At 45.3% G+C, this 12,447-nt stretch overlaps 1 protein-coding gene across 1 annotated transcript in view; it reads left to right on the top strand.

The window, feature by feature from the left end:
• The first annotated feature begins 396 nt into the window (after window positions 1–396).
• ULK1 (unc-51 like autophagy activating kinase 1) overlaps window positions 397–12,447 on the top strand; it is a 96,494-nt gene continuing 84,443 nt past the window's right edge. Inside the window, exons 1-3 of the mRNA XM_065417980.1 lie at window positions 397–1,260; window positions 2,079–2,171; window positions 2,262–2,303. Of these exons, the coding sequence (XP_065274052.1) occupies window positions 1,171–1,260; window positions 2,079–2,171; window positions 2,262–2,303 (225 nt within the window). The 5' untranslated portion in view covers window positions 397–1,170. The remainder of the gene's footprint in view (window positions 1,261–2,078; window positions 2,172–2,261; window positions 2,304–12,447) is intronic.

The raw sequence follows: 12,447 nt of genomic DNA, 5'->3' as shown, positions 1-12,447 counted from the left end.
CAAAAATCACCGGGGGGGGGGGGGGAGAGGAAATCTCATCTGTGTTTTGACCGTTGCAAGCAGTAAAACTTGGAGTCATTGATGGAATATCCTGTGACAAGGTGATCACTGTAGTGTAAATCCTGTTACCAGGCGAATGTGTGCTCTAGTAGGGGCTTTATTGTCTGGTTCCATGGAATCACTGTTCACATGTCTCCTCAGGTGATGTGCTGCTAACTCCCAGAACTGAATGGACCAGAGTGCGCCCTGTGCGCCTGTCCTGGGCAGGGTGACTCACAGCTGGTGGTTGCTACAGGCTGTGTCTTTAAATGTGTCAGCTCAGCCCCTTCGCCTTAGGTTGCTGCTGCTGCTGCTGCCGTCTCCGATCTATCTCCCTCTACCTCCCCCACCGTGCTCACCGCGCCTGCGCCACGGCTGCCGGAGCTAGGACTCTCCTCTCCTGCGCTCCGGACTCCGCAGATCTTTTGTCTGAGGCTGGGCAGCGGCGGCTGCTCCCCGGATCGCTCCCGGCCAGCGAAGAAGGAGCCGGAGAACCCGTGCAGAGCATCGGATCCCAGGCGCCGGGCGATTCTAGGGGTGACCCTAGCACCGCTGGCTCCTGTATACAAACAAATGGGGGGAGGAAGGCAACTCTTAAGGTGGACTTGCTCTTAAGGTGGAATTTTTTTTAAGGTGGACTTGCTCTTAAGGTGGATTTTTTTAAGGTGGAATTCTTTTTGTTGTTTTTAAAGTGGACTTGCATCAGCGGCTTTGGGGTGGGAAGGGCTGGGATTTCATCATGGGTAGAGGTTCTTAGCACAAAGTCGGCAGGACAACTCCTCTTGATATCACTAGGCTGGTAGCAGGGGATGGGAAAGGCCTGTTGTTAGGGAACAGACGTCTCTCCAGCCTCTAACAATGACTAAACCCCAACCCTTCTCCAGGAAAAGGCAGCCCATGGAAGAAGAAGAGGTGGGAGTGAAAAGCCAGATGTTTAGCTGCCGAGAGGTTGATAGACGAGAGACTTTACTTTTCCAACAAGTCTCCAGCTCCTGATTGTTCTTAAGGAGGGGGGTGGGTGGGTTGTTTTTTGTTTGTCATTAATTTTGGTTTTTAAACTCTATCAAATATTATTATTTACTACCAACCCCCTCTCTCGGATATATACTGGAAATCCAAAAGGATAAAGACATGGAGACAGTAGGAAAGTTTGAGTTCAGCAGGAAAGATCTGATCGGACATGGAGCTTTTGCTGTTGTTTTCAAAGGGAGACACAAAGAGGTAAATAGGTTTTGCTCTTTTGTCTGGGGAGGGTTTACCCCCTTTGTCTCTGGTTGTCCCTATGGTTCTGTACTGTTGTCTCGAATCTTAGTCTGTGTATTGTTTTGTTTATTACAAAGCTCCCCAGACAGGTTAGTAGCTAGGTGCCATGTAAATGCATATGCATTATTATATGTTATTGAGGGACATGTATATGAGCAGAACCCTTGAAAAAGTCTTTGTTTGTGGCTGGCCAAAATAAATAGAGTTTTAAAGTCCGCAACATACGCAGCAGTGAACTATCAATATTGGGTTGTGCTCTGGTGTCCCATAGAAACATAATAGATCAAAATAATCTACCCCCAAACCAGTTCAATTTCTGAAGTGTATTTGTGTTTATTAAATGTGTGGCTTTTAGAGGAGGGCTGTTGTGGGTTTTGTTTTGTTTTTGTTTTTTTGGATCGGTTATGGTTAAATAAGAGGATACAATCAATCTGTGGATTTTTCATCATTAAAGCTCAGGATAAGCCCTGGTTCCCAGAATCCATTTATTTGCATTGCTTAAATAAGAGGATAACTGTAGTATAAAGTACTGTAATAAGAAAAACCCAAACCTTGGGGCTTTTCTTTTTTGAGCTGACCAGTCTAATTCAGCAAAGGGCAAGTCTGAACAAGTACAGGGTATGTACTGGGATAGTGAATTAGGGCCCTTTACCAATGCTCTGTAACCCCTTTGTCAGACATAATTGTAATCTGGGAGAGACCCTGGTTTCTTAATGTCATTTAATACTGAAATTGACATTTATCTTTTAAACTATACATACACATTTAACTTTCAGAAACCTGGGCTGGAGGTAGCTGTAAAGTGTATTAACAAGAAAAACCTTGCAAAATCTCAAACGCTGCTGGGGAAGGAAATCAAAATACTTAAGGTAAAGGCAGAAACTACTTTTTCCTCTCAGAATCTCTGTTACATATATGCTGTTATTCCTAGTTTAGCATTCCTGTCTTGTTTTTTCTAGGAACTGAAACATGAAAATATCGTTGCCTTGTATGACTTCCAGGTAATACATCTGATTACTTGAAGTATTTGAGGGTGGGGGGAAGTTGGGTAAAAAGTGTAGATCTTAGAATGTTTGGACAGATGTTCCACTTAGAGCCTACTTATATTAGGAAAAGTCTCCCCTTTGTAAGACAGGGAAATGTACTAACATGTCCGAACAGATCACTTGTGTTTAATTGTATTCCAGACCACAACACTCTGATATAATTGCTGGGGAGGTGGGACCTACTTTGCTAATGTCCTTAAATGTTGTGCAGTGAAGTTTAATTCATGGTGAATATGTTAATGTCTCATGGTGGCATTATAAACCCAAAAATACAGTAATTCTTTTTGGCACTCCTGCCCCCCCCCCTTTTTTTTTCCTGAGGGTGCACACACATTCCCCGTTCTACAATAATTTGAACGTATATAGGGTATAGAAGAGGGGTGAGGTTGACTTTGTGGGCTGTGTTTTGTTCAGTGGATCCTATAAATTGCAGTAGACTTATTTTTAGAAGGTTTCTGCTTCCTGTAAAGTTGCTTTTTTCCCTCAGAGGTCAGCTCTAAGGATTGCTTCTAACAGGCAAGCGCTGATCCTAAGAGACCATTCTGAGGTACTCTGATTATAAAAACCAACTCTGCTAGGCAGCCCTCCCTTCTTACTGTTCTTTGGGACAGGTTTTATTGCACACATGATGATTATTATTATTTTTAGTGACAGTAGATTCTCAATAGACTGGAATCCTTTTGTGTACATATGCAGTTAGATCCTAGCATGGGAGAAGTCGGAATGTGTATTTCCAGCCTAACCTCTCTTGTTTGGGAATGACAGCTTTAGTTGGTGCAATCAGACCACGCAGCACCAGGGTTGCTGTTTTTGTTGCTTATCTGTGGTTCAGTGTGTGTCACGTGGCCTGCAGGCCTCCTTGTTTGTTGACATTCGTCCTGCCCTCCTCCATTGGTGCAGCCAGCCTTTTGCATCACTGTGCAACGAGATCCCCAGCTGGGTGGTAGAGGCTGCCAGCAATGCCTTCTGGGAGCTATAGTCTGCATTCCTCACTTGGTATTAGTGCTCTTTTAGGCAGGACTACATTACCCACCATGCATCTCTCCTTGCTGGGAGATGGGGTAGATGCTGCATAGGGGAGGTTATGCTGGGTCAGGTACAGTACTCGGGAAGGGAAAGGTTTAATGCTTGCATTTTTTTTTAAGGCAGATGAGCATGGATTTTTCAGACCCTGGTTTTTGGGGGTGAGGTGGGGGAGTTGGGAATAGGATTAGTTCATGGCAGCATGTCTTGTTAGGGTGACCAGATGTCCCGATTTTATAGGGATAGTCCCAATATTTGGGACTTTTTCTTATATAGGCTCTATTTCCCCTCCCCCCCCCCATCCCAATTTTTCACACTTGCTGTCTGGTGACCCTATGTCTTGTACCAAGAGCCCCACTGTCCTGAAAAGCTTGTTTCTTAAACCTGTACAGGATGTGGAGATGGTTGCAAAAAAGTCTTGCACAGTCACGGGGTGTGAGCTCTTTCAGTCTGTAAAGCTGCAGACTTGGAGATGCAGAGATACTGAAGGAAGCAGAATTGGGGGTGGGGGAGAGGTTGCCATGGGGAAGTGGGATCCCTGATTTCGTGTGTGTGCAGTTCTCCATTTGCACTCCCTGCACCCCAATTACTGGTCCTGCCTCTAAATGTTCATTGCTGCAGTTCTCATTTCCTTAAATCGTTACATTGCAGGGTTGACACTGTCAGCACATTCAAAACGTTTTTGTTTAGCTCCTGCTCTCCCTAACTCTCTGGTGTGATAGAAGGGGGGGGGGGGGGGTCCTAAATAAATGTCTTTGAAAGGAGAAATTGGAGTGTGGTGGTTCTACACCCCACGTTGTTTTGTGGAATGGGAACATTTCTGACTGGTTGTATTTCTCTGAGAGCAAACTTGATCGCTTCATTTTTATTTCCCCATGAAAACAGCCAACTGCAATTACTTGCACTTTTATTTCCCTGAAGCATAAAACTGAAGATACTTTTCCCTCACTTTAGTATTTTTGGCCTTCGCTACTGTGAAGCTATAAATAGTTTTTGCTAATCTTCCTGTTGCTCTGTGGCTTTTGTTTCAGTTGCATTGTTGTAGTATTGGGTTTGTTTGTTTTTATTATTTCTCCTCTCCGCCACCCCTGTCACCAGTGGCTTCTTTAATTCTTACTCCTGTAAACTCAAGGAAATGGTTGAGAAAATCACAGAGGGTGTAAGTTAGTGATTGCACCCAAAGCGGATATTTTTGGTGGTTTTTTTGCATGTGAAAATAAAGCTTGATGTAATAGTAGATTTCTTCTACAATAACATTGAGTAACTCCATCAGGCTTGCTGCAGCAGTGCCACTGACGCCTATTCCCTGGCGCCATTATTTACCCACTTTCCACCTTCACCCCAGAAAACTGCTGCATTCAGTCCTTTTTGCACAGAGCTTTATGATATTGGATCATGAATAATAATAAAATAAGAGGTTTACTGGCATGACATTTGACATAGGTGAATATTTAATGATGCATAAGGAGACCATAGTTGGGCTTTTAGGAGCTTTGAGGGGAGTGTCTAACCGTAACTTCATTAAATTGGAATGGGCTCATAAAATGAAAAATATGTTCCAATTATTATGTGCTCAACTATCATTGATGTGCTCAGCATGGTCCAGGGATCCCAACGAGACGGTCTCTGCACAAGGAGGGGATGGAATCGGGTTTTATCGAGTTTTGCCTTAAAAATACTCATTTGTGAGCATGTGCAGAATAGATCTGAGCTGTCCTTGGAGCAATAAACAGTTGGAGACGTTGAATTTTGGGTTTGCCCTAAATCAAAGTGTGTTACTCCCATTGAATGATCACCGATTCTTAGCCCATCTTTTGGAGAGAGGTGTTTTGGGCACTAGCTCTTGGGAGACCTGGATTCAAGTCCCAACCTGTCACAAACTTCCTGTGTGACCTTGGGCAAGTTGCTTAGCATCTCGGTGCTCCAGCTCCCTATATGTAAAATGGGGATAACAGCACTTCCTGTCCTTCCAGGAGTGTTGAGGATAAATGCCTTTGAGGTGTTGAGGCACTCAGAAAGTACTATAATGAGTGCAATATAAATACGTGGACGGGGAGAGACAGAGAGAGCTTTTACAGTGGAGAAAGTACTGTAGTTTGTCTCAATGATCTTTCAAGACACATAGATTTTTGCTCCTGTTTAAAACCCCTAGGGGAGAGCATCCCTTTCATTATCTTTCCTCTCTTTCCAAAAACCACTCATTTTATTGACCACCATTTCCTGGCTCCAGCTGCTTTCAGAAAACGTAGCTTGTGTCTCTGTGCTTAAGCCATGGATAGACCTTTTGTGCTGTTACCCTTTTACCTTTGTCCAATGCAATTCGAACAGAGGTGCCTAGTGAAACGTGTGGTTTATAGCATATGGTGCCAATTTGCTGATATATCCTAAAAGCCTCACCAGATAGGAAATATAGAAAATAGAGGTCTCCAGGCTCTTTTTAAAGAGGGTGGAACGGGGTGTCCCTCCTCAGGGCTGGAGGGAAGAGCAGTCTAAAGAGACAAGGATTTGGAGATAATGATGGCTTAGCAACATAAGGATCAGGATTGGAAATAACTAGGCTCCTTAGAACCAGGGGTTCGGCACCCGTGTGTGGATCAACTCAGCTTCCTCTGTTTGACGCTAATAAATTGAAATCCATGTAACTTGCTGGATGGGGGGACCTGTGTGATGAGACCTTAGAAACCGGGGGGATGAATATTCAGCTGTGGTGAAGGAGTAGTTGAGAGGAGTGGGAGTGGTAAGGTGCCTCTGAGTCTGCCTGATCTTGGGAGTGCTCCATCCTGGGCTGCTTCCTGCCAGCACTAGTTTAAAGGTGCCTGCAGGCTGTTGGTGGTGGCTGGGGTCACTAGGACACAGGGAAGCGTGGGTTGTGCCTTGTTTCTCACGGTTGTGTCCCCTGTGCCAGCTGCTCGGAGCGGTGGTGATGTAGGTGTTGTGTCACCTGAAGATTTCACTGTGCTGGCGTGATTTCCTTGTGAACAGCTCTGCTGGCTTCAGGGCAGCTTGTGCCGGTAACAAAGTGCAAAGTTGCCCTAACACAGCTACCCCAATGTCCTGTACCCGTCCGGTCTGCGTAGACGCTAATGATCTTGATAAATATCAGGGGGTAGCCGTGTTAGTCTGTATCCACAAAAACAATGAGGAGTCTGGTGGCACCTTAAAGACTAACAGATTTATTTGGGCATAAGCTTTCGTGGGTAAAAAAAACCCACTTCTTCAGATGATCTTGTCCTTTATTGCAAAGAGAAGGGTTGCTATATAGATGCAATTACTAATTGCATTCAGGACATACACCTAATCATGCTGTTACTCCCACAGGGGACCTACTTAAGTAAGGGGGTTATTAATATTTTCAGTAATTCGGTGTGTCCATCACTGCAGCATCAGGCACATCCCAGGGAAAGCAAATGTACCCCACACACCTCCTGGGTGTGGTGTTCTGTCCCATCTAGTGGCATCGAGACCACTTAGAGAGAGAGAGATTAATGAGTTTGCTCTACAGCCTTAGCTAACAGCCAGTTGGCTTTTAGCTCATGCACTAAGCTCCAGAGGTCCCAGGTTTGATCCCACCTGCCTATGACCAGGGTCTGTCAGCGTTACACAAACATCGCCCACTAACTAGGAATTGGAAAAGAGACCCCGCCTCAGTTCCCCACACTACCACAAAGGCTTGGCCGAAAAACTGCACCTCGCATTGGTTTCTGGAAAAGCAAGGAACTTCCACCACCTGTATCGAATGAAGAGGAGACAAAGAGCTGAGCGGCATCAGCCCTCCCGATGGCCCTGCAGGACCAAACTTCCTTGCGGGACTCATGCACATTGAACAGACCATGGTGCAGCCGGATGAAAGGATGCATGAGAGAAGGCCATTGGGCTAGATGATCAGATATCCAATGCCAGACACAGAAAGGAACAAAGCCAGCAAAGAATGACCTCATTCTCTTCTTCTGGAGCCTGCTTGTCAGGCAGCAATGCCTCATAGTCAGTGGGATCAAAGGCTAAAATTAGTGTGGGTGTTTGAATGGTGTCCTTTGCTAGAAGGAGATTGGCCAAGTGTGCAGCTTTGGCAGCTTGCCCACATCTTGTGTGTGATTCCCTCCATATAGTCTCTATCCTTTTGACTTGAAAATGGTTTTGTGTGATCTTGTTGTCCTTGGGCTTATCCTCATGCACTACAGGGACCTGCTGCATTGCTCTGGCATCCTTTATGGTGTTGGCCGAGTCCTGTATCACCAGCCGCAAAGCCACCGCTGTGCTTGGCAGCCTCAGATGCCAGCTAACATTGGGTCTTTTGCTCTTGAGGAATTACTTTTTGACATTGGTGTCTCAGGACACAGGACTCCAGTATGCCATTTGAAATCACTAAAAAAACAGGCTTTGCCTGAGAGGTGACACTTCTGAGGTCATTCAGGCCCATCTAAACCCTTCTCTTATTCTGTCCCGAAGTGAAGTTGGCATATCGCCTTGTGAGTTGGGTGTCTCATGCAGGCATATCTGGATGGCCAAACAATCTTCTCTGTGCCTCGGTTGTGGATGTTAATGGCGGGAATCCCTGCTATGCATGGCCACCCTCTCCTTCCACATGCGGGAAATACCCTGTTGACTGAAGATTGGGTCGGGCTTAATTGTGAAAACCTGGTGAAGATTCCATAGTCTTGTGGAGGAAGGTCTGAGAGTCTAGTGAATCATCTTTTCTGTATTCAGAGGGGTTTAACTGGTGCATAGGTAACTGTTTTTTATAATCTTGTGGAACCAACAAAAATAAATAAATAAATAAAAGGTCTCCCAGATGTCCACACTCTTCTAAAGGCCAAGGAAAACTCTGGCAAATGTTTCCACTAATTATAACCCTCTGAATAGTGAGGTGATATTTTTTTTTAGATGGAGTGGCCTTCTTGCAATTTTGAAATTATGATCACTATTTTACTCACCATGTTCTTATAGTCCCGTGGCTGGGCCTTCTACCTGTGTTTTCCTCACATGACGCCATGTCTCACATGAGCTGGTGACAGGGAGAATTAATAGTCTCTGTAGCTTCCTTCTAGAAAAGGCAGCATTACTCAGCCTGTAACGAGGGAGATTAAGGGATGTCTCCAAAGAGTAATCGGAAACTGGAGTGTGGTTGTGTTTTGAATTGGACAGTGAAGCTCCAGTTACTGTTGAGGTGCTGTTCGTGCTGCTGGTGTTTAGGCTGTGTCAGCATTTCCATTATGACAACTTGCACTATGAAATCTTCGTGATTGGACTGTAAAAACATTTAGTCTGAATGGGAAGAGCAGGGGAGTTTGGAGGGCAGCCAGTAGCCTATATGGTATTAGAGTCTCAGGGATGGAGACAAGAGGGGAGAGAAGACCCCCACCCCCACCCCACCAGCTCATCTATGGTGTCACCTAATGGTGGTGGGGTAAAATCCTTACACCCAAGAGGAAGGGTTTGGAAAAGGAAGATGTGGCCTATGGAGAACAAAGTGCTTGTTACTCCCTGGAGAAGGGAGAAGACGGACAGCCCTTGAGGGAGAAGTGGGACCCTGTAAAAAGGCTGGGTAGACACAGATTTGGTGTCTCGTTTATTTTTGTTTGGGGCTTCTGAGGAGATTTGGCCAGTGGATCAAGTATCCAGCTCACAAATTAACCAAGCAGGTCACAAACATTATCCTTATTTTACAGATGGGAGAAACTGAGTCACAGAGTGCTAGTGGCAGAGCTGGAAAAAGAACCCAGGTCTCCTGAATCCCAGTCCATGCATTATCCTCTAAGCCACTCATGCTTGAAATGTTGTGTCTGGACTGTTTGAGCATCTAGCTGCCGTGTAAAGAAAAGAAATTAGCATTAGGACAACAGGAGGAATTACGTCACCTGAGCTAGCATCTTAGTAATCAACTAGACATTAAGTATCACTTGTACGGAACGAAAGACCCTGAATTTAAAGCCATTATAGATCCTATTTAGCAAAGCATCTTACATCTACAAGAAAGGAAAACTTTCCTGCCTGTTCCAGTCCATCTTTGTATTCCCAGATGGTGGCAAGTGGGGGCTGCTGGTGAGATGAGAAATCACACTGCAGGTATTGAGAGGTGAAGCGGCATGTACGCAGAGACAAAAAGATGTAGCGCCAATGTGTAGAGTCTCTAATCCCTTCTTAACGTACACGTCACCAACAAGTGGGGAATCGTACTGACTGGAGGCTTTTTCAGGCTGGTCCGAATGTGTTTTCCTGTGAAAATCTAGTCGGCACATGATGTATCTTGTAACACAGCAGCAGCCAGCAAAGGAACATTGAGACAAGTTATTTCTTCTCTCCCATTCCTTGCTGTTAAACTGATGGACGTTTAAGGCTCTGCTTCTCTCTGGCTTCTGACTCTCAGTTTTCTCGTATACAAGGCCCAGACTTGTTCTAAGGGAGAATCTTGTTTCTCTGTTATAATCCGTATTTCGCAATGACATGAAGTACATTTGATTTCCAGAAACGGACATTTGAAAACTAGGGATGTAGTAAATAGGCATAAAAAGGGAAATTTACAAAGGCCAGTTAGTCAACCAATTCTCATTGACAGTTCAGTAGGAGTTGGGCAAATTACTCCCAGTAGTGCCTTTGAAAATCTTCCCCAAACGTCTATGATTGATTAGATTAAATTAGTTTAGGCCCAAGGTTTAGGATTTGCCATTTAAGTCAAAAAATTTTTTACAGAGCCTATTAACAGAACTGTGCTTATGAGATCTAAAACCAAACCTTTGAGGAAAACAGCTCTTTGTTTGGATTTAAATATACCTTCAGGATGTTTGCAATGGCAAGGATTCAGTATTGTGCTAGTGCAGGAGAACCAGAAGGAGAAACTGACAAGTGTAGTCTCACCACCTGATTACCCAGTGCCCTGTGTCTTGCGTAGGCACTTACGCCAGTGCCAAATAGTACCAGTCTGACTTGGTAGCATTTTACACACGTTGCCCCAGCGTGAATCACTGCTCCAGGTGGAGAGGAGTGGGCTCGATCTCTATAACCTGAGTGATATCCAGAAAGGAAATACGGAATAAATAGAGAAAAGCAAATTAGATTTTCTGGTTTTTAGCATCACTGTTTTGAAAATTTTGCTCTAACACAGGGATTTCAATCTACACATTGCTTGGTTTGAACGGGACAGATTTCTTTTTACAAATATTGAATGCACCATATTAAGAAACATCTGTTTTTATTAGCTAACAGACAACTCCCTTTCCCACCCTAATATCAGAGCATTGGAAAGTCCCAGCTGGTTCAGGGTGCTGCTACTTTTTCCTTAGACAAACTTCCTGCCCTTTCACAGCAGCTGCAATGATCATACCACATGCTCTCGGACATTAGTGCCACTCTAATAACTGGCCAGCTGAGGGCACCAACTGGTACAGTTGGCATCTCAGCAAGCCCCTGACATGATGAAACGTAGCTCCTATAAGAAGCCACTGTCCCAGGAAGTGGGAGTCTTGAACACACTCGGACCCATGTTTTCTCCTGTAAGCAGTAACTTAATGTCATCTACATCTCGGCAGGACTGCGGCATCCTGTCAAAGTTTGCCACTTGGTCTGTGGGTTCTTGCTGCGACACATTACGCTGGTTTTTTTTTTTTTTTTGTTCCTGTGGTTTGTGTCATAGAAGTGTCTCCGATGCAGCTTCCAGTGGTTGCTTTAGGCGCTTGCTCTGAGGGAGAGTCTTGTTTTAATGTTTGGGGCTCTTTTTGAGTGACTGACATGAAGTCTTCAATCACTGAACAAGGTTTACCCAGGGCTTGAAATCTCAGGAATTTGTTAGAAGTGCTGCTTAAAACTTCTGTCAGGCCAGGGGCTGAGTGTCTCTTCAAGGTCTTCAGCGCAATGTGAGCCCAGGGTTCAAACTCAGGCTCAGGTCTAACCCCCCTTCCATCTAAACACAAATTGCGCTAACCCACAGCTCGGACCCCAGACACCCTGGAGGAAGAGGGCCTGAGCCTGAGTCCAGCCGGGACCCAGCGTTCAAGCCCTATTGCTTTGCAGTGTAGACACAGCACCACTGGACTTGTGCTGTGAGAGTCCATCGAAAGTATCCCACGTGCCAGTTTTCTTTGTCCTCTGGACAATCAAGTTTGGTGGACAGTCAAGTTTTCCCACATTGCACTACCAACAAAGGACTAGAGTGGCCACATATTGGGAGGGTGCTAGTGGGTGGTTGGACTCAGGTCTGCATGGTGCAGTGTAGATGCTGGAGCCCCTGGTTGGGACCCAGGGTTCAACAATTCCTAAACTGGGGTTGCAAATGAGTGTAGACGCTCAAGCCCTATGTTAACAAATCTGGGGTCTGCTAACTCGAGTTCTACTAACTCCTGGGCTTACATTGCAGGGTAGATATACCCTTACAGGCTACTAGGGCCTGAAGAAGGCGAGACTCTTGTTTGAAGGGATGGCTACATTTTGGAAGACTTGTGTTGGTCAGAAGATGATGGATGGTCTCCTTCAGGTGAACTGAGGTTTCATCTGGTTGGGGGGCCACCAGGAAACCAGAATGGTGTTGCTTTCATTTGGCTAAGCTGGTTATTATGTCGTCTTGTGAATAATAATTAAATGGACTTTACGCTATTTATCTTGAGGGGTTTTCAACCAACGTGCAACCAGACACTGAGGAGAGCTGCCTAGGGAGTTATTTATATGTGGAGCACTTTCCTTCTTTTCATGAAATCCACTTAGAAACTTGAGAATTGTTTTTCCTATTGATTTCGGGTCACATTGTCCCATCGATTTCGCAAGCAGAGGGTACATGGTATGTGGAAGGGACACCACTGCTTTATACTCCTGCTGATCCCACAGAAGCCCATCGACATGGGTTCCCTGAGATCTGCAGGGGCAAGTGGAGGTGGCACCGTTCCTTTTTCTGATCACCTCCATGCTTCAGGATCTTCCTTCCGCCAAGAAGTGTTCTGGGTCCAGCTGTCACTGAGGGAGATGGGAACATGCGGGCAAAGTGTGGCCAAGAGTCAGCATGGAAGTGTAATGCCAACAGATCCCGGTCGTTGGTGGGTGGGATTGAACCTGGGACCTCTGGAGCTTAGTGTATGAGCCTCTACCGCATGAG

The sequence above is a fragment of the Emys orbicularis genome, chromosome 16 (genome assembly GCF_028017835.1).
Source record: "Emys orbicularis isolate rEmyOrb1 chromosome 16, rEmyOrb1.hap1, whole genome shotgun sequence".
NCBI classification, from domain to species: Eukaryota; Metazoa; Chordata; order Testudines; family Emydidae; genus Emys; species Emys orbicularis.
The sequence above is the reverse complement of the archived record's forward strand: the minus strand, read 5'-3'. Positions and strand labels throughout refer to the sequence as shown.